We start from the raw sequence: 23,001 nt of genomic DNA, 5'->3' as shown, positions 1-23,001 counted from the left end.
AAATATAGCGATATGGCCAGAGTTGGTGTTTGCTGAAGTAGTAGTAGTAGCAGGTGCAAACTAAAGGGCATAGGGGGAAAAGTTTTCCATTGAGAAATCATTTTTACAAAATTCCTGGGCTTGTCAATGCTGAAATAAGAGGCTTTTATGGAGAGGAGATATCGCGTCGTTGCCGTTTAAAGGGTTAAAAAAACTGTTCCGTTAATTGAAATTAACAGCAGCATTTTCTATACTAAATATTAAGTACGAAATCGAAATAATAATAAAAAAACACTCGAATACGTCATAAATACGTCACAATTTATTATTATACTCATGTCGCTATACACGTCGCAAACAAACTGCTCTTTCACGGTACATGCCGCTGTGTATCAAAGTGTCGGGGTCTAAGAATCGCTGTCACTGAAAGAATGAACTCCAGAACTTTGCCACTGGACGTTGCCGAGATCTCTTCTTCCAGCCCAGCTTCGTGGCAGAGTCCGGGAATCGCTATCACTGTACCGGCGAGTCGTATCGTCTAGTTTAGGAACAGGGATCCTCAGGTTCCGGATAAAGGCCTTCTCTTCGATGTGGAAGGTCCTCCAAAAATTTCCACGGAGTTATCCGCAAGCCAGGTACATGGGATTGAAAGTAAATGAGAGAATATTGAGGAAAAATTCTTGAAAAAAAAAATACATTGATTAATATTAATTAGTGCCTTGGGGGCTATTCCTACTGATTGATTTAATTACAAATACAAATACAAATATACAAATACAAATACAAATACAAATACAACGCCACAACAGGCAAATTGCCCAACGAGGTGGCTGACTTAAGAACATCATGGATCCCCGAGCCCCTACCTACTACTGCTACACCACACATGCACCCCCCCCCCCCCGCGGAACCCCCCAACGAATCGGTACATGCGGGAATGTGCGTGTACGTGTAGTGCAACCTGACGTATAGTTTGTTTCTGTGTAATGCTTGTTATGTGTAGTGCTGTCATCTGCCCCCAGTTTTACTAACTATGAGTGAAGTGTTATGGTTGAATGATTTACCGTTGTAGGACTGTTGCTCTCTGTGGCGAGACATTTGTGGGTCGCATTTGCGCCTTGAAGTTGGGAACCACAGAAAACCAACTTCAGCCGACCGCCACTGTGGGGTTCGAACCCGGATCCTCGCATCACGAGTCCGGCACTATAGTATATTTATGTACTATAGTATGTCTGATACTTATATTAATAATGCATAATTTTAAAATTGCCTGAAGTATTACTTTTGTAGTATGTAATTGTAATTTTAGATAATTAATTATTTGAGAGAAGATACCAAAAAATTTGAGGGTCCTCCCACCTTTCCTCACTAAGATGTCCTCTGGTACTAAGAAAACTTAGCGCAGGAAATAATTACCCCGAGAGTGACGTCTACTGACAACACATGTCCAAGTTGGAGGTGTCCAAGATGACCTGACAACTTGGACACATCCCTATATGTTGGACTGTAACCAGTTTTAATTTGTATGTAACCAGTCATAATAATGATCCTCCAGTGCCATCGGGCATCCTAGCAGCCAGTGAAAAATCTGTCTCGGGGCAAGATCGCAGCTGTAACACCCCTGCTGAAAGGTTTGAGGGAGCCACGTCTACAATATATGTACCTAGGGCAACACAATGGAATGACCGTCAGGGCTAGATAATCGACTATCTATCCAGAGATCCAACTAATTTCAACCGGGGCAAGCATTTATGAATGCATTTCGTAAACCCTCACCCGTGTAGTAATAAATATGTCGCTGAAAGGAAAATTTAGCGCTCCTGGTTCAGCGCTAGGGACACCAAACCCGCGTGCACTATTGGCTTTGGAAGTTCTGCCAAAACCCTAGGATTGTAAGCACAGGCCTGCCTTGCACAGAATTTTAAGTTAAGCCAGCGTAATCAAAGTACTTTTATCCCGTTTGCGGTCCCCTAAAATTTTCCTTGGTACTCAAGTCCGGCTCTGCTTCGAGACAACTCATAAAGTCCTATATTACACTTCTACAGCACCCCCCTGCCCCCATTCCATCGCTCCTAGGGGAAAATATTGCTCACTTTGGGAAACACGTATCTCTATCTTGTGGATACCTCTCTAGCTTTTGTATATTTTGAACGAAACCGCAGGTGTCTAAGACAGGTTTTACCGTATCATGTCCCATGTGACATGCGTGTTGCGTTGGTGACGATGACTCTGGGTTTCGCGAACTACTCTGGGAAGTTTTACGCACTGTTGACGTTCACTCGACCTCGGCTTATAAAGTGCTTAAGACTTGTCCGGGTGTGACCATAGAGTGACGAATTAAAGCCCTGCCAATTTCCATGTACTACGCCAAGTAAGTGAGTCTGCAACTTGACCCTTTCGTCCGCTACTCCCCATAAATATCCCGTACAGGACAGAGATGGCCACCGGGCGGTACCGCTGCAGCGATAGTCGAACCCATAATAGTGACTACTTCGAGTTTTGCGGACTACTCTGAGAAGATTTACGCAATGAACGACGTTCACTCGACCCCGGCTTATAAGGTTTAATGCGACATTCCAGTGTGTGTCCGAGTGTAGGTATCGATCTAATGGGTGCAAATAGTAAAATTTCACACTACGCCGAGTAAGTGAGTCTGCCATTGTCCCTTTTTTTCGTTCGCCACTCCCCAGTGCAGGACTATCTTGGAAGTCCTGATAGTGGTTATCAATGTAATCGCAAGTTATTGTGTGACGCGTACTATATATTAGTGTAGAGAGTGCCGAAAAGGAAAGAGGCACCATAACCTCACAATAACGGCCGTCCATGCAAACGAAATTTCCCGTTAGCGGTCGATGTCCGCTAATAAGAAATGAAGGTACATTAAAGCCCTATCACACGGTACTCGGACAAAATGTCAGTCAACGGACGTGTGACGGAGGTGTCTGCTAACGGAAGTGTCCGTTATTGGAAGCACCACTGAATTCTTTCTACTAGATACCTAATGTTTATTTGACATTTTCACGATGTCGATTATACTCACCCCTCCCCAACAGCGGACAAGATTTCCGTTCCCGTGATGATCCGTTATCGTGAGGTTCTACTCCGTTATACAGTCAGACCTCGGTATAACTTCGACCCTATGAAACTACTATAAATGAGTTTTAATAACGAGTAAACACCAGATTTGATAATTATTCTTCAGGGATCTTTGGAAAACTGACGTTAAAAGTGATCGACGTTATACTGAGGTCTTACTGTAATTGTATTATGTCTTTGTCAAGAACTAAGAATTTTAACCCCCTTATTTGGTTATAATATGAAGGTTAACGCCAAGCTTGAGACTTTCCGTTATAAATTTGGCCTGAAAATTTGTTGACCCCTAAGATATAGCCTAGTCCGTGGACCCCATTTTGGTCTTTTTTTTTTCTCATGGCCACCTTGCTTTTTTAAGGGAACTTGATGACTTTGTCTACAGGTAGTTGTGCAGTAAAAGATATATCCCTCGTCCCAATTCGAGGTTGATAACATAGGTCAAAAACCTCGGGGCTCAGGCTGTTTGAACTCTCCCGCCTCAAAGATAAATTCTGCGGGGGGGGGGGGGGCACACAACCCTCAAATAGCTAATGCATATACACCCCTCTCCTCTTTAGTCTTGTATATACGGGTGACTGGTTACTTCCAACCTTTCGGCGCTTCTGATTGATAGGGGCTCTAGCCCAAAAGCAGGGGGTCGATATCTCTGTTTTTTTTACACTATGAATATAGTGCGAAATCTATCCAGAGGCCCGTAAAACGCCCGGTCTTTATGGGCCAGTGAAGAATCATTTCCCTCAGAAGGCCCCGAAAAATTCCCAGCTTTTATGGGCCAGTGAGAAATTCTTTCTTAAGAAGGGCCCGTAACATTCTCGGCCTTTATGCACCCGTGAGAAATCCTTTCCTGAAGGAACCGGACCAACTTCAGAATGTGGAGATTGGAGCATGGTATCGAACCATAACCCGCTTCAAATAATTAGTCTCTTCAATCACCACGTGACGATTTCAAGTTGACCCGATAATTTACCTATGGATTATTTTTGATGAAAATAATAATTGTTCGATTATTTTATATATTAAGATTCCACGCTAATAATTTTTTGGTGTTTTAACTCTTAATGCTATTCAGTGGACTATTCATACTGAAATCATAGGATTATGATTACGATCAAATAATTTATGTAATATAAGAGACCTGTTATTAATTTATAATACGGTAAAACCTGTCAGTACACCAGCGGGACAAAAAATTCGCCCGCAAAAGAGGGGTGACGCTTAATCAGGGGTTTGAAATCCATTCTTTAGTTATACAAGGGGAAATTATTATTTGGCCGTAAAAGAGGGGAGACCGCATCTGAGGGTTGTGCGTTAATAGGGGGAATTTTACTGTGATTTATAATCTAACAATGAGGGTCAGAATTATATTTTAACCGAATAAAGCAAACAAGATGGTGATTTAGGTTGGAATTTATTTAAATGTTACTTAAAATATATAGTAATGCAATTGTAAATTGAAATGAAAAACAGACCTTATCTCCGGAGATGGACCGTCCTCGTTCGTCGATCGACGTCCGGTAGGCACGGATCCTTGTTGGGAGAATGAAGAAAGAAATTGTCGAATTCCATGTTGTAAGGCGATTTCAACAATGATTTCGAATTATGGGTGTTGCAACAATGAGTACATATCTTGACCATTTTTTTAACCACTCAACGATCAAGGACGGAATAATGCGCCGAAACGCCGGTGGAATAAATTCAAATAAGTTCTCTCTGTTTTCTTTTCTCTCTCCTCATAATCGCGAAGCTTTATTGTAATTCTATAATTGTTTATCCTCTTCGTTACTTCTACACCCTGATAGTGATTTTTTTTCCATACATGTGTGATGTACATCTTTCTACTATATACATATAAGAGTAAAAACGGTAGGTAGGGTGAGGGTGAGAAGGGGAATCTACTTTATATACTTACTCTCTTACCTTACTGTTTTACTCTTTCTTGGTTTTTTTCCCTTCTAATTTCGTTTTCCTTCTCCTTTTACTTTTTCTAACGTGCGGTTAAGTTACGACAAGGTTACCATATTTATTGGCGGTTCGTCAAATAGAGATCATCCGAATTTCTTGCCAGTAGCTTAGAAGCGAAGGGGTTAATGAAATAAAACACTGTGTAACAAAAAAAAAATTCTCCGTTCTTGTGAACAAGTTATTATTTCTGTGTTTACTCAGCCTGAATATATTTAAGAAAATGATGATTATGACGCTTTTCGCACAGACATCATAATCACCATCAGCATCACTCTGAGAGACAGGTGCAGGACGTTCCCTCATAGAAATCAAGGTTATAAGTGCCGATTTCACTGTGTAAATGCGAAGAAATTCTATGGGATTTTTTTCGTCACGTGTGTGAATAATTTTAAAAATAGAATTTCTAATTTTTTAAATCTTTGGTTTGCTTGAAGACTTGTAACCAAGAGATAAGTAAATACAAAATTCTTGTGAGCAATCCCAGATCAAGAACGTGATAATAGTACGAAAACTAAGTCCGCGCAACATAATGTGAAATATGAAAATAATGGTTTTTGTATTAAATTTATGATATAAAGTCCTCAGAACATTGAATAAAATAAAACTCGAAAATAGGTTAAAGGGGAAAAAAAACTTAAATAAATATCCAACTAAATAACACGAATATGTGAAATTTATTAACTGGTGAGGCTATGAAAGCTATTGAAATTTATAAGAATTTTTCAAATGATCATGAAAATAAAAATAATCAGAGGAAATTTGTAATAAAAAAATGAATAATTGAAACAATATGGACATTATGAAAACAAAAATTCAAGTAAATAATTTTTTATATCTTCTTTTCTTTTTAATATATTAAATTTATTGAATGATAAAATAACTAAAATTATTAAAATTATATGAATTTTTCAAAATCAAAAGATCTAAATTATAATAAGAACCAAATACATGGAGGAGAATTCAGAGATGAATCACAGTCACGATATTCGTTTAAGGAGTTTTCAGTCAAACGATGCAAATTATTATCCAAAGAAGAACAAATATTAATAATTATACATAGAACAATTATAATTTAATATAATAATAATAATTTGTAAGTGAAGAATTCAGAGATAATAAATTACAGTGATGATATTGGAAAGAAAAAAAATATGTGGTTCGATTTTGATAGAAAAAGTACTATTAAATGAATTTCAAAGAAAATAATTTATAATGAATCGGATGAGGAAATACTAATTTTAAAAAAAATCAGAAAAATAAGAAGAGTAAACTATAAAATATGATTTATATAATCATGATGATGAGATGATGTAAAATTTATTCAAATTTTTAAACGATGCAGAAAAGATGCAAATTATAACTAAAAAAAACAATACAGGGATAAACAAACTCGGAGATAAAGAAATCACAGTTGTAATAATCGGGGGAAAAAACACTTGAATGAATTTTATAAGAAAAAAATTTAGTTATATGAATACGAAAATTTAATAATGCATGTCAATACTTATCGGAATAGTGAAAAAAAAATAAAACAATTATAAAGATATATATAGATACTGTACCTACATACAAAATGGTCTAGAAACGCATTATTATGATCGCTTATTTGCACATTGATGAACACTGACACATATATATGCACACGAAAGTCAATATCACTTAAAAAAATTTCAGACTAAATTTCTTAAGATCCTTCGTACTTCGCTTTAGCCAACATTAATTCACGGAAAAGTTCCGGCCTCGTCATCAGAGGCTCGTATTGCTCGGCTTCCTTGAAAGCCGGAAAATTCTTACAGACGAAATCCATGGCTTTCTTTTTGATTTTAGTCGCAGAGTGAATGTCCGCGTACAGCAAAACGTCTAGCGCATTCGATACGTTGATGCCAGAAATCAGATTTTCCTCGCAGGCATCTTTCAACTCTAGAATTTGGTATTTTTGAGCAGCTTTCAATAGACCCATGCCAGACGCTTCAGGCAATTTCGGGCATACCGACGTGTACAGGAATTTTATCATGGCTCTCATGATTTCATAACTGAAATCTGTTATTTCTATCGAGTTCTGTCGCTTGTTGCCGCTGCACTCGCTGTTAGCAGATCTGATCATCTCATAAAGGTATGGTGACCTCCAGGACAAGATGCATCGGTGACACTTGATTTCCTCACCGTTGACTCTAATGACCAAGTCGTGTAAATCACCATTCTGCAAGAAAAAAAGAAAATCCCGCATGTTGTTCGATTTTTCCCGTCTAGGCGTTTCGCGCACGGTCACATCAGGCGGGAAGGGTATATAATGATTCTCTTGAAATTTTACACAAACCGCAGTATTGATGGCGATTTTGTTTAAACTCATTGGAAACTCATACGATTCAGATACAAGTCTGGAGCTTGAAAATACGGACGACTCAGATGCTGTCGATACCTGAAGGTGCGATCTTATTAAAACAAAACTAAACATCACAAAGTATTGCATGTCCGGACATTCGAATGTTTCCAAACCGAGTCGTATAACCACGCTCTCTCCTTGTTTTTCCAACTCCAGGTACCAAGAATGTCCCGTTCTAAGCTCATGGAAGTATTCAGACTTGAATTTCAGAACACCGCCGATTCTACATTTCGGTATTCGCGTCCATATTATGTCATATTTGTGCGCCATTAATCGCTGTTAAAGCTGTTAGTTCGGCCGATGGAATCAAACTAAATCAATTAAGTAGGCCTACTAACTTATGAAGGCGTTCTGTGTTTTGATGCTATTATCTTCAGAGTTAAAAACACAGGTGGTGAGGGTTTGCCATCGACGCTGTTGCGCCAACATTATCAAAATATCCTTGGAAGTGTGCGTGTGTGTGGCTATTTTCTTCTCTCTTTTATAATGTATGAATACAGCAGAGAAAAATTTTTCTTGCCTTTAAATTTCACACAAAATTATTGGTTTATAAGTACAGTAGGCGCCACTTATTAGAATCACGAATGATGTTATCATTCGGGTATTGTTATCATCAAGACCCGGATGATTTTGTCCTAAAAAACTCTTGAAAAATGACTAAAAAATTTCATAAAAACTTGAAAAAAAACGCTCTAAAAATTTGAAAAAAAATGTCTATAAAAATATTTATTTATTTTTCATTTATTTCAGTTTAAGATATGTCATAAGATTACGATATATAACATATTATTAGTCGACAAGAAGGTAATTTTAAAAATAGTAAAGAAAATTCTTTTGAAAAACCGGCGAAAAACCACATGCAAATTTTTCTCTCAAGGTTTTTCCCCGCTCTCATTTAGATTTCAACAAAAGTAACAATTTTTATAATAAATGGGTTTTGAATTCATGAATCGGTTAGGGACGCAGGTGTTATGGTCCCCACAAGGAGGGGGGGGGGGAATGGTGATAGGGCTACAGCTTGGAAGGGGGGTCTGAGACGATTCTTATCATTTTTTATTTTTTCACAGGAAATTCACTATTAAGAATCTGGCCGGACGGCCCTACTACTATATGTGGGGGGGACCATGACTGGCGTACTGGGTGAAGAGGAATAGAGGTTTTTTTGCAGTAAAAACTGAAAAATGAACTTCCCCCCCCCCCAAATCAGAGAAAATACTGTGTATGACCATGGTTAGGATACCAAAAAAAAAACCCATCTTTTATTTTATTTTCCAAGAAATTCAAACATATTTTTTCATAAGCGGTAGGCCCACTCATTTAGTTTTTTCAATCTATTGTCAAAAAAATGTTAAAAAATAACGTGAAAATGCCGAAAAATGCCCTAACAGTGAAAAACAAAGCAGAAAAAATGCAAATGCCATCAACATCTGGGCCGTGGTTATTATATTTTTGTAAAGTGCGTAACCGACAAATATCATAAATGAGGAAAAAATTCTTAGATATTTATGTATTTTACAGGCTTATGTTATCAATTTCTTTTCGTTTTTTAAAACAAGAAGGAGCGCTGTAAAAATGGACAGGAACTGACTGGATGCTGGAATGAACAGCTTCGAAATTGGATAAATTAGAATTGACCGGAAGATGAGAAACCGAAGATCTTTTTATCTTACACTATTTGCATAACTAACACCACCTCTAGTCTACTAAGAGCTGTTGTTGACACAACCCTGTCGAGTTCGGAGTTATTTGAGATTTCGTCAGCTCATTTCTGTGTCTGTTACATGAAAACGGAAAAAGACCAACTTCTCGAATTTCCACACTGTTCAGTTTGAGGCTATTGATGAGTCTTGCACTGAAAGAATGCATTGACTCCTTTTTGCGCTCAATGCATTTTCTATTACAGTAGTGGATTCTTTCATTCTACATGGAAATGATTCAAAAACTTCCAAAGAGAAGTGGAGGTGCATCTAGAGAAAAAGATTCTGAGGTGGATAGGAGTTAATTGAAATCGAGTGACAGCAATTGTGATGATGATGATTGGCGCGAAATTCAGTTCGTCACGATGCGGTTGTTTTACGTTAGAGCGTGCATCTGTATCTACGGAAATGTTCGTTAGTCGAGGCAGAAAAGTCACGAAAAAGGTCCTCGTTAGCCGAAAAATTCGTAAACCGAGGTAAATATCACTGCATTAATACGCTGTAAAAAAAAGGGGGCCTACAAAGCATCGCTCGTAGGCCACATTTGGCCCTCGGTGCTCTTTTGTCGTGGCCCCGCTGATCATTTTCGGAAAATGGTGGAAAATATTGAAAAACGATTAATTGTAGAACAGATGGAAGAAATAATTTCGGAATCGAAGGAAAAATAATTCTAGAATAAGTGGAAGAAATAATTCTCGAAAATAAACGAAAAATAAATAATTCCAGAACTGATGAAAATTCAGAATTACCGAAAGAAATCCTTTTTGACTTTTGAAACAAATAATTTCACAACTACTGAAAAAAAACAACAACTTATAAATCAAGAAGAAAAATAGTTTCGTAGTTTGTGATGGAAATTATTTCACAATCAATAAAAGAATAATTGCCAAATTATTGAAAGACATGACTTCAAGTAATGTTGAGAATGAAAACAATATCAGAATTATACTGAAATAAATAATTAAAAAATCAAAGTAATTTCACATTAAAATTAACCAGAGAATCGAATAATTTAATCCGAAAGATTATAAAATAATTAATATTAATATAAAATTAACTAGAAAATAAATCAATCTTTTTCAGAATTAGTGAAAAATATTATTTGAGAACCAATCGAAAAATTGATAAATGATAAAAGAAATAATTTCAGAATAAATGGAAATCTGTTTTCAACTCGGAGCCCCCATTGTCCCCACGTTTTATCAAGATGTCTATAAATCACATGGGTTGGTAGCCGTCGCGGGGCAGTTTCAGTTTGACCCGCTGTGTCTGAAAAGTTGTAGACCTCTGCTGTAAAAGTTGTTGTTGTTGGCGATGTTATAATGGCGAGTAATTGCCAAATCAGCAAGTATTAGATAGTACAATGATGTTTTCTTTGTTTTTTTTTTTTTAGTTTTAGTTTCAGTTACTGCTGATGTCACGTGAAGGTCTGCGCACACGGAGCGATTCCTCCGCGAACAAGCTACGACTCCCTCTTTCCCATCTCTCCCTCACTTATCAAGTAAATGAGTTGGAGGCCGCCTGATATAACGTGGAGGTCTCTTCGGTCTTCATCCTTTTTCTAGTCGCGAGCACCGAGCACTGCCTTTTGCCCATCACCAAAAGAAGATTACCCTTACGGCAAGGTTTGGCATACGAATGCATGGAATCAGGATGATTTCAGTCCGTGAATGCAATATGTACAAGGCATCCAATTGAAACGTTGATCAAGTGATCGCAAGCACCGATTCGGACAAGAGCATTGAGCACTCTGAGTGCTTCGGGGAGCACTATGGTGCTTGCGAGCAACAGGTTGAAGACAATGCCGTCTTAACGCATGGGCCCAATTGGGCACGGCCCGGGGGTCTCAAAGGAAGAGGGGGGGGCCTCACAAAAATGAGAGCCGGTTGAAATTTTCTAGAGTTTACCAGGTAAGGCTTCAGAAAAACCACTTGGCTCGGGAGCCCACGATGCTCTTGAGACGGCCCTGGTTGAAGATGCCTGCCCTAGCGCAATATTTCCAAACCTTTCTGAAAACAAGGACTAGTAAAAATGTCTGAAACAATTTGACGGACGGCTTAATCCCTATCATATCTTTCGTGGGGTGGGGCATACATATAAAAATTAAAAAGGACCGCAAAACTGTTCTTGCACCGGCCCGCTGAATGACTTGGTCCGGCCCTGATTATCTTTAATATTGGTTCACACAAAGAAATCGTTTATAAATAAATTCTTACCGCTGTATGCCTCTAGGGGTGGGACAGCAATATATATGATTGATAAATAAATTCTTACATTACGTAATACCTCATACGTAATGCGTTACGAGAAAGCAGCGGCTCCGCACATGCGCTTTAGTGTTTATTTTCCGTGTCCCGCGCGGGCGTCATATAGAAATCGTTCTTGACAATTGCAAATAACCGAGGACGCTTTTTTTCTTGCAGTAAACATAAACATTATTTTACTACACACAAGCATTAACTGTTAAAGTTTTGTAAAATCCTAAATATGTCATAGTGGCCTGTGGGTTCCGACTGAAATTGGCAAACAGTGCATACCCCTGAATCATTTCTTAGCCATCCTGGACTAGTAGTGCAATTTTCGCTATGGTTGTATATTTTATTATTTTTTTAAACTACTTAGAGTTTAATATTACCCATATTGGGTTATTAATCTAGGGGGGAAAAGAAAGTTTAAGCAGGCAGGAAGTTAATTTAAAATATATATATATATATATATATATATACAGAAAGTGTCACTTAACAGGGCTGTGACAGAACGTCACTTCATCAGCCTGTTAAGTCGTCATTCAGTTGCAATTAATGGGTTTCTTTTAACATTAATTATTCATCATATTGCATATATGATTACCCATCCTCATTTTTAAATCTAGCGTCAACTGTATTAGTAAATGCGATTATATCTTATTAATAGAGGTTAGTTATGATTATTTGATTAAATATATATTATCTACAAAAATTTGATATTTTGTAGTTGATCTAATTAAAGTTTTGTAACAAACTTGAAAATTCAATTTATATTATTGCTAAAAAATATGTTCTAATATCATACTATATATTTTTACTTTATTTGGCACATCAATCAAAAACCGGCCACCAATCCCAATCATAACAGTTGTGTTTTTATCTGATAGGTGGCAGAAGGGGTTCTAGTTTGATGATGTTTCTCAATATAATACATCCTGTACTATTTAGGAATTCTGATTGACGAGCGGCTTAGGTTTTCTGAATATTGTTCAGCACACATCCATGTCACAGATGTATCCTGTCCTGCAACTCGTCCTATTTCTGTGCATTGTTCAAATCAAGCCTCAGTGAAAGCGTGAATAGCCAGATCGAAATAAACTGATTTTGATTATGAAACCATCAAAGCCATGATTAATTTTTTTAATGTCCAAAATTACAGCGTCTTCCATGAGATAGGCTCGCATTCGCACCTTGAAGTTGAGAACCACAGAAAACCAAGTTCAGCCGACTACCACTGTGGCGCCCTCGCTCAATGTAACCTCAATTTTGTGTCTTTTTGCCCGCGTCGGTGCTTAGTGCTCCGGGCGTCGCATCGCTCTTCCACCATGGCCCACCCTCTCCACGCTCTTCCACCCTCTGGGTGACCAGCTTATATCCCCTATGGGGGACATAATGCGTGTCTAGCGGCGTGGTTCATGGCTCGGTGTTGGGTCCACTACTGTTTGTACTATTCACGCATGATATTACTTTTTACACTCACCCAATTCCACTAGTACGATTTGCTGATGATGTTAAACTGTTCTTTTCCGTCTGAACACACACAGCTTCATTTCGCCAACGTCTACATAACTGGACTGTACTGTAGTGAATCGCCTTCCAATATCCGTTTACAAAAGTGGTATCATGCACATAGGGGGAGGGGGGAGACACAGAATGAATTCAAGCTACTCGATGGGTGGCGAAGAGCTCCAGAAAACCACTTCCTACACCGATTTGGGAATCATTTGCAATTCCGGAAATTTCGATCTACATTATTCGAATATAGTGTGTAAAGTGAGACGCACTTCTTATGTCCTACGAAAGGACTATAAAAAAATGTGATCCTGCTACACTCATGCACACATTTGCCGTTTTTATACGTCCAATCCTGGAATATTGATTATTATTTGTATATATTTATTTATTTGTATATATATTTATTTGTATATTTACAATATACATTGTATGTAGTGTTCGTGTTTTTTTATACCTATTAATAGGTGTAATCTTTTCATGTATTTTTCCCCCTTGTTTGCGTTTCTTGTGTGTGGTCCTTTTATTGCTTTTACTGATATTACTGCTTTTTCTCATCAGTTCTATTCATTATTTTAATTTGGAATGACATGCGACGATTTTTTAATAATTTCATGTGTATACATGTTTATTGTATTGTTTGTTTCGCGTTCGGGGATTTTTATTTTTTAGTGCGTGCTTTTATGCATTCTTCCTTTTTGCATATGTTCGTGTGTGTGAATATGTTATTGCTTTTACTGATATTCCCTGCCGTTTCTTTCCAATTTTATTCATTGTTTGAATTGTGCACCCGTGGAGTTGGCGCCTACTGGCCTTGCTCAGGTTTTGTATATTAAATAAATAAAGTAATCCATTTGATTTGATTAAAGACAAGGTTGAAGAACTCAGAAAATGGCGTTAGTCATCAAGAAACTGCAACTGCTGAATTACAAACTAAAACTACAATCACTATTGTTTCAGACATCACGGTGTGATTTTATAAATAAGAATACGTTATATCGATTGCAAAAATAAAGTTTCAGTTGATATTTTCCATGCGTATATATGGAATAGTTCCTGGGAAAAAAAAAAGTTTTGTTCTTTTAGCTGGCTCTAGGATTCCATTGACATTGTGAATGTTGATGATGCCGTATACCTCGGGTTCTAGTCTAGCGTAGACGAATTCTTCATTTCATCCAAAAACTTTTCTACAGCCTCACGATTATGAAGAAAAACACATTCAGGGCAAAATGCGTGGACGTATTTGAGTTTTTTGGTCTTGTTCCTTGATTGGGGCTTTACTTGAAAACCAGAATCCTAATAAAACGAGGGAAAAAAATACACTCGTGTGCAAAATTAAGGGAAATAGCACATTATGTCGAATTTCTGAAAAACTAGGGGACAGATTTTAATGAAATTAGGTATGAATACACAGTTATGACAGATGTACCATATAAAAGTCATAGTACGAACGCATGATTGGCAGTAAAGCTCATCATTGCAGGAATGACCAAAATCCACGTTGCGAGATCGAACCGTAAATGAGTCTAATATGGGGTATGGTCTCCCTCTCACAGTCAGGCAGGTCACACAGCGCGAAGGCATACTGGACAAGAGGCAGTTGAGGAGTCCCTGTGGCAATCGGTCCCACTCCTGCAGCAACGCAGTTTTCAGTTTCGGGATGGTTCTCGGAGGGGGGGGGGGGTGGCGAGATGCAATTGCCCTCTCAAGGGCGTCCCAGACATGTTCTATAGGGTTTAGGTCAGGAGATCTAGCTGGCCAATCCATACGCCGAATATCATCACTTTCCAGGTAATCGTTGGGCAGGTGAGCCTGCTCAAAAAGCCTTCGGGCAACAGTAAACCGTGAAACTCGAATTCCAGTGGCAGCATGCGGCTCACGTGAGAGCTGTGATACTATAGCAGTCCTGTGACGCAGCGCTGAAAGTGCCAAATAACGATCCTCATTGGTCGTCTTGGCTGTCCGACGACTTGCCCAGGTCTTCTCCTCGATATGGACCCAGTGTCATGAAACTGTTTAATCAAATTGCAGACGACACTGGGCGTAACATCAAGCCCTGTAGCCACCTGCACTTGTGAATGCCCTGCCTCCAATCTACCGATGATTTTCCATCTCATTCCGGCATCAATACGTTTGTGGCAACTCATTTTACCTTAAATAAAATTTACCAAACTTGCGAAAAACACAGCGAATGTCACCGAGGAGTACGAGCACACGAATTGTGGAAAACCCCTCGTGCCCTCATCATCCCCTCCGTAGTCACAGCTCCGCCCACAAGCACGTGTACGCTTACGTATTCGACACTGCATATTTGCATACTTCTTCGGGGTAGTATTATTAGTACCTTTGGTTCAGTACTTTTGTGAAAATAGACACAAAATGCGCAAATTCTCTTAATTTTGCACACGAGTGAAGGAAATTAATTTACATGGTGAAACCAACTGACTGAATTTTATTCACCAACTGGTTGATTTGATTTTTTTTTTGTTGCGAATAAATACTAAAAAAAGAATTTTACGTGTTATTAACAACGCCAACTCAGAAGAGATGCCAACAATAGCTTAAAATTTGGAGGCGCCTGATGATCATGCTATCTCTCGATATAACGATAACCTCCCAACAACGGCATTTCCTCATGGTCCGTAGAGTATCGCTGTATTGAGGTTTCGCTGTAGTTGAAAATCAAATACAAATTATCTATGTTATCTTTGTTTATTAATATTATTAAGTAATCTTTACGATTGTACAGAGGTTTTGTTTGGTGTTTGTCAGGTTTTTTAATATCCATATCGATGAAATGGAGAAAAATTGATATAATTATCCACATACTTGGAAAATACAGAATCATTAATATCAGACTCTTCATGCCCCGCCCCCATATGAATTTGTAGTGAGAAAAACAAAAAAGTTGTCATCAGATGTGATTCTATATCTACGGCCCCAGGCAGGAGCCTTGCCAGATCCACTCCCTTTGTGGGGGTCATGCAGGAACCTCAGTTGAATAGAAGCTTCCACGATAAGATCCGGTACAATGACAATGAATATGCAAATCAAAAGTTATATCGTTATATCGAGGTTTCACTGCACTTTTTTTGAAATTATGGTGTTATTTTGTAGGGCTTTATTTCAGATATTAAGAAATTCTTGATAAATTTCTTTCGGTTGTATTCACATATCCTCAAAAAATCATTTCAATTTAATGTTGACGAGCATAAGCAGTTCATAACAATACAAAAAATAACAAATAAATTGAAGCATAATTTTTTTTTCAAATTTTTAACATTTCTATAACGTATTCTTATCCGTGTAAAACATTCCGTTGTGTGTTATGCTATGACAGAAATAAAATTAAAATTGCGAATAGCAATAAGTTTTTAGTTGGTTATCATTCATGATATTGGATGGTTTTTGGTTTTAAATGAAATCGACGATAATCTTATAACACGAAACATCCCTTTGACTTGGTATTTTGAACAGCCCTTGACCTTGGACATCTTTTGTGATATTATCATGGAAAAGTACAGCACATTGCCCACTGAACACCTGCTATGAATGCAGAGTTAGCTGGATGTAATGACATGGGTGCTTCTTTTCAAACAGCACCATTGTTAACTTTCAGACATTCAGATAATGGAAGTTTTTTCCACAACCCTAAATCCCTTTTAATTTTTTTTTCCTAGTGTGTTGAAGTCAAATTTATACTATCAAATTTAAATTAGATGTTCTTAACCTTTTCAGCAACGACTTAAAAACATCAACTATGTGTTCCCCAGATCTATTTCCAATTTTAAAAATATGCGTATTGAATAAATTTCTAATTAATAAAATTGTTTTTTTTTTTTAAATAGAAATTTCTGTAGCCAGTGGTAGGCGTCTTAAGGTGGTGAGTGAACAGGAATGGAACCAGTGCCAAATCAAAAAAGAGGCTCCAAGTTATTGAAAGGCTTTCATCTATTCTGAAATTATCTTCTTTTTTTTTTAATTCTGGATTTTTATTAATTTTGGAATAATTTCTTTCATCGATTCTCGCATTATTTTGCATTAATTATGCGTACGTACTTCTATCATTAATTTCAAATTTTGGAAACTGATCTTTCTTAAAATACTTTTTTCTATTAAAAAAACAATTATTTTCTTTAAAAACAAAAAAAAGAACTTATAGGTTAAGAGCCCCTAGTTAAACTATTTTAAATTTTTCCCTAGAAATTGAAAATGCTTAAATAAAAAAATATTTAGAAGTTATTTGCATATGCAGTATATGCATATGTGAGGAGGTAAATGATTATGCACTAACAAATAGAAAATATGCATATATGTTTTTTTTTTGCCGCATATTTTCTCATTTCTGGTACATACTTTCGAATTTTTAACTTTTTTCAGGACGAGGTGGCAGAAAAGATACCCATAAATGATATGAATGTGTGTAAAGATAGTATTTTGAATTTTTAAATGCATATTTTGGTATTTTTAAGTGCATATTTGCATATTTTTAGAGCATATTTTGCCACTTTTTAAGTGCATATAATCCGGGCTGTAGTGATCAGAGTCCACCACATGCACGGAAAGCGGTAAAAACTTTTTTTTCTGTCTCCTGGCGAAATTTTGTTCTATGGACAGAAACCATCCCCCCCCCCTACCGGCCCTTCATTTCATTCAGGTCACCTGTGCGCAAAGCCCGACTTAGGCAGATGCGAAAAGTGCATCTGTACCGGGTCGCTAAATTTTAGGGGCCGCAAAACCGAATAAAATATCTTTTATTGAGAAAGATTCCGAGTTCTTGATAAAGCAATAGCTCAAGATTCTTTCCAAGATAAGGAAAAATAACAGGCTTGGGTTTTTTTCTTTTTACCTCAAGCCAAGTGTTCACGCAGGTTCGGGGCAACGGGCGCTGGAACGGAAGGAGCGCTAAATTCTCTCTCTAACGACGGATTTGGAACTACACGGAGGGGGGGGGGGGAGGAAGCGCGTTTGGCCTGCCGAAAAAGTGTTTAGTTGTGTTCCTGGGTAGCGGTGCTCCAGCCCTTACGGCCTTCCCATTGTGGTAACTCTACTCTTTCGCGGCTTTCTCTATTAGTGAGTTTATAGCAAGCGTGCCCAACCTTTTGGAGAGGCCACTTCATTAGTTTGAAAATGTGTCGCGGGCCGCATAAGTGCACTGGAACTGTGCCGCGAGTCACTCGAATGAATTGTGAATATATGCCCCCGGTCACTAGAGTGATTTGTCAATGTGCTGTGGGCCACTTGAGTAATCAAGAAATACAGGGGCGCAACTAGAGGAGAGCAGGCGCATCTGTTGTCCTGGATCGGAGGGGTGCAAATTTCACCCTTTAACCTCTTCAACATCACAAGAGGGCGCCAAACTGCGTTCTTGCCCCGACTGACAAAGTATCTAGTTGTGGTTCTATGGAAATGTGTCGTGGGTCACTCAGGTCACCTGAAAGTGTGCCGCGGTCCACTTGAGTGATGAGGCATGGGCCATTTGAAGTACTCTGCAAAGGTGCCGTGGGTCACTTAAGTCGCCACTGATTTCTTTTTTTTTTAAATTAGGTTTCAGGTAGCGGGCCACATCATAGGATTCCGAGGACCCCCAATTGGCTCGGGGGTTATGGGTGGAGCATATATGGTTTAAATGGTAAAGAAACAAAAAAAAACAAGAATCGTTCTGGGCTATAGCTCTGTCCGCCCCTCTTCCCCCTCGCGGGACCACGATTGCAGATCAGTGGTAAACCTTCAAGTACTCGGGGCCACGCTCACAAGTTTTCTCGCTGGGCGGTTGGTGCCCTATTGCCAGTATTTATTATCATTCGTCTTTTTTCTATTATCACAACATAGTAGTACAGGAGTTCTCCAACTGTGCGCCGCGGTGCCCCTGACAAAGGTTTTTGGAAAATATGCTTTGCTAAACAGCTATGGGGAGCCGACGAAGCTCGCGGATAAGAATTGAATAGGGGGGGGGGGGGAAGCGCCGCGAGTGGAAAAAGTTTGAGAACCCCCCGTAGTAGTACATAGTTTGACAGTCGTTTGCGGGTGCTTGTATGAATCTGGCGAGCTCGAGGATACCGGGGGATCGGGAAAATGTATTTTAGAGGGCCACAAAGCTGTTCGTCTACCGAGCGGCAAAACATTTAAGCCCGGCCCTGCCTGTGCACGTCAACTGATGGCCTCTACACACGCTCATTAACCAACGGTTACGACTGCCGTTCTCAAATGGGACAAAAACAACCAAAGAATAGTAAAAACGAACTCACCAAGAGAAATATCAAAGTTGATTCGATTTTTCTTTGACAAACTTTCCACTATAAGCAACAATTTGGTTCCTGTGGCTGCTTTTCAACCGTCTTTGAAGGGAGGGATGAACCGAGGTTTCTAAAATGAACGACTGAACGACAACCTCACGCATGTAATCTTGGCCACCTCGCGCATGTATTGGCGGATTCTGCTAAAGCCGCGTGTACATTGGCGCGCTGAACTTGCAACGCACGACCCCCTGCAGTGGTTCTAACCGTTCGTTTACTCTTTCCTTTATGTTCGTTGAAAAAACCGATTCCAGTTGGGTCCTGTTCAAACAGCTCAAAAATTCTTCTTCTTCACAATACCGTACAAACAGGACCGTCTTAAAGAGCATCATGAAGCCAAATGATATAGCTATAGTGATAAATGGCCAAGTGATTTTTCTGAGGCTTCAAACTGGAAAATTCTGAAAAAATTCAACTACTCGTTTTTCTAAGGCCTCCTATTGTCTTGAGGCCCATGCGGTTAGACGGCACTGCATACAAATTACTGAACAACCAATTGCGAACGCTTTCAAGCATTCATTTCATGATCCGCTACAAGATTCATCGAAAAACTGGTTATTTGTGGAGATGATTATTACAAGGAAGAAAACCCATCTCAGCCTCCCCCCCCCCACGGGGACACGAACCCCGGTCCCTAGTTTGCCGGACGAGTGTTCTTCTAAGCTATGGAAACAGATGGAATATTGCAGGAGCGTATATACAGTATATGTTGAATGGCTCCGTGCATAGACGGCGGCAACAATCAACTAATAGCTCGTGAAGGACATAGGCCACCAGATGGCCACATGCTTATAGAAATGTCTTCTCCACTTGTTAATACAGTTTGAGATGAGTCAGAGATGAGTTTTTTTCCTTGAATTAATGATCTCCACAAATGACCAGTCTTTTGATGAAGCTTGTATCAACAAGTGTCGAGAGGACATATCTATATACTAGCCTTAAGGCTCTGTTCTTTTTTTCGCCAAACATTTCCACTAATATAGAAATTAAAGATGGCCACCAGAAAGAAAAAAAAAATGCATGATTGAAATACCCGCAAAATACAAATGAGGTAACGTGCCAACGAAATACTTTGTGTCGACTGCTTCTTTGTCAGATATGTGTGGAACTCTAAATCAAATCCAACTACCACCCCATCAACGCCACAGAGGTAGGCTAAAGTTGGTTTCCCGTGGTTCCCACTTTCGAGGCGTGAATGCGAGTCGACCTCACCGTTAACGAAGACTCGCCACAGAGAGCAGCATGTAGCATCTCGGCTTTCAACCCGATTAGCGAAAAAAAGAGATAAAAATATGAAAATTCTGGAAAAAACAACGAGGCAAAGGTTGTAACACAAAGCTCTGATCATTGATAACAAGTGATACTGAGGGTAAACAAAAAACATTTAGAAACAGCCAATGCACTAATTTGTGTAGTACCGTGTTTCCCCGAAAATAAGACCTGGTCTTATATCAATTTTTGCTTCAAGAAATGCATTAGGGCTTATTTTCAGGGTAGGGCTTATATTAGGAGCATCGTGAAGGCTTTTTTTGGTAGAATAACTCTTATCTTTCTGAAGACATTTCTGTATGATGGTTACACAAAAAATCGACAAAAACTTGCAAACGCTGAATTTCATAAAACATTTCTTTTGGGTGTTGAATCTCGAACCATCCTTTGTCTCTTGAGGTACTACAATGCTGTTTTCACATCACATACCCTTCTTATCTAGCTTTCACCATTAACAGGCGCAAATGTGCTATTTATGCCATAACTTTTGTGTACATTTATTACAAATTTTGCTTCCATTGTCAAAGCTCACGCCCTAAGGGGCTTAAAGAATAAAATGCACTACGATAACCATGACGTTGCAGGATCGTGCTTTCCCCCGAACCAAATTATTCACATAAATTATGTTTTTCATCACGCATTTATTCATTTTTTTCTGCATTTTCGGTCCACCACAATTTTTTTCCATCCCAATTTCTTTCCTCCATGTATCTTTCGCGTGAGAAATCATGAAGAAACCAGGACCATTCCCACTTGTCTTATTTGCTCCCAAGAAAATCGAAAAGAAAGCTCATCGTTGATGTCTTATTTAAAAAAAAAAGGAATCTTATCAGTAGAGCCCAGAAATTAAGCACTAAAAATGCCTAAAATAGGCACTAAAAATTGTCATTTAAAAATCATTTTCTCATTGTCATTTAAAAATCATTTTCTCATTGTCATTTAAAAATCATTTTCTCATTGTCATTTAAAAATCATTTTCTCATTGTCATTTAAAAATCAAAAATAAAGCATACACACAAATACAAATTAAAATATCATACATCAGCATGTTGTTTAGCAGTACGCACGTATTTGTCTCACTTCTAATTAGTTATAATTAGCAAGAGAGAGAGAGAGAGACTTATTTTTTTAAATCAAAAAGTCATTTTTTGGATATGTTCTGACCAAACACCACAGAATTACCAGGCGCAGAGCCTGTAGAGGCGACATGTGGGGACTCCTTCAAATTCTGAATAATTCTCGTTTATTTGGAATGATCATTATCATTTCTACAGTTGAAAAATAGCTATCTTTGTTCTAATGTAGTAAAAAAATTAGTTTTTTTTTTAAATATTACCACGTATGCGGGACTCCTTCAAGCGCGGGGCCCTGTGTGGCCTCATCTGTCGCACACCCTTGAGGGCGAATATGCATACAAAATAAATAGCCTCGGTTGTTTTCAGTGCATTAATGGTAATATCAGCAGAACAACATGGGACCCAGAGCCCTGTCTGCTTCTACCCCGCCTTGTGTGAGCCATGACGTCAATTGATGACCTCTTGGAACAGTAATCGGTCAGCTATACATATACAATGCAGTCCAATGCCTGAGCGAGACATGTTCATGTAAAGCATGTGGAGAAATAAAAATTTCTAATTTCCCTCTCTACCTGTCTAACATGGGCTGCGTTTATCTGAAACAAAATCATCCACGTCTAACGCCATCCAGTCAAAGCAAAGTTTATGCACGCGGCAACACCAACTTCTCTATCTCTCAGACCACTTATTCGCGTTGAAATGGGCTGGAAGGGGTGGGACTTTATCATGATAATTGGTACCGAGAGAGTTGGAAAATTTTAAAAACAGCAATTCTTTTGTTCTCAATGCTCAAACTAGTCAAGTTGTATAGATTATGGCCACTGAAATTCTCTAATAAACTTAAAAATATGTTAAAATAGGCGTTTATATGGCAGGAAAAATTCAAAAAAGTCATTTTTACCAAAAAAAGTTTGAAAACAGGCAAAAAAAAAGGCATTTATGGCATTTTGCCTGAACTACCGGGCTCTAGTTATCAGGGTCATTCGCTTGTGACGATTGCACATTTATTCATTTTTCAAAGAGTAATATAGGTTACATATTTTTAATTTGCATTATCATAAATTATTTACATTTATTTACATCTTTGGAGTTTGGGATTCCACTCAAATCAAAGTTTTAAATATTACTTTCCCAAAAAAAAAAGTAAAATTGAGGAAAATATTTCTATATACAGCAAAATCTCGAGTTTTTTTCCACTACTTATATGGATACCTTTACAACTTGTGGACGAGTATTTCCTCGCCCAGCGGAAATATTCGTCGCTTCACTCAGTCCCCAGTGTCGAATCGTACCGGTTGTTTACTAATGGCCGGGATTACACAATGAATGTTTAATAAAAGATCTTTTACAAAACTTGAAAGAAAACAACTAAAAAAATCTAGTGTTTATATTCGCTCAAACGTAACCGATACGCTTATTGGTTGTATTTTTAAAATTTTATAAAAAAAACTTTTTTGAAACTTTTATAGTGTAATACCAGCCATATGT

General features: G+C 38.3%; 1 protein-coding gene and 1 long non-coding RNA gene across 2 annotated transcripts; both read right to left on the bottom strand.

The window, feature by feature from the left end:
- Positions 1–288: 288 nt before the first annotated feature.
- On the bottom strand, positions 289–19,296 carry LOC149087676 (uncharacterized). The gene is made up of 2 exons (XR_016192534.1): positions 19,121–19,296; positions 289–658 (listed from the first exon to the last, which is right to left on the bottom strand). It is a non-coding gene; the product is annotated as an uncharacterized LOC149087676 (long non-coding RNA).
- Positions 5,833–9,896, bottom strand: LOC149087677 (TD and POZ domain-containing protein 3-like). The gene has a single exon (XM_089231578.1). It carries the CDS (start codon positions 7,685–7,687, stop codon positions 6,719–6,721), a length of 969 nt encoding a protein of 322 aa, XP_089087704.1. The 5' UTR covers positions 7,688–9,896; the 3' UTR covers positions 5,833–6,718.
- Positions 19,297–23,001: the final 3,705 nt, after the last annotated feature.

This window comes from Pholcus phalangioides, unplaced genomic scaffold (genome assembly GCF_987345545.1).
Source record: "Pholcus phalangioides strain wild (caught in Gottingen) unplaced genomic scaffold, Ppha-v1.0 ptg000004l_1, whole genome shotgun sequence".
In the NCBI taxonomy this organism is placed as follows: Eukaryota; Metazoa; Arthropoda; class Arachnida; order Araneae; family Pholcidae; genus Pholcus; species Pholcus phalangioides.
Note: the sequence above shows the minus strand (reverse complement) of the source record. Positions and strands in the feature narration are given on the sequence as shown.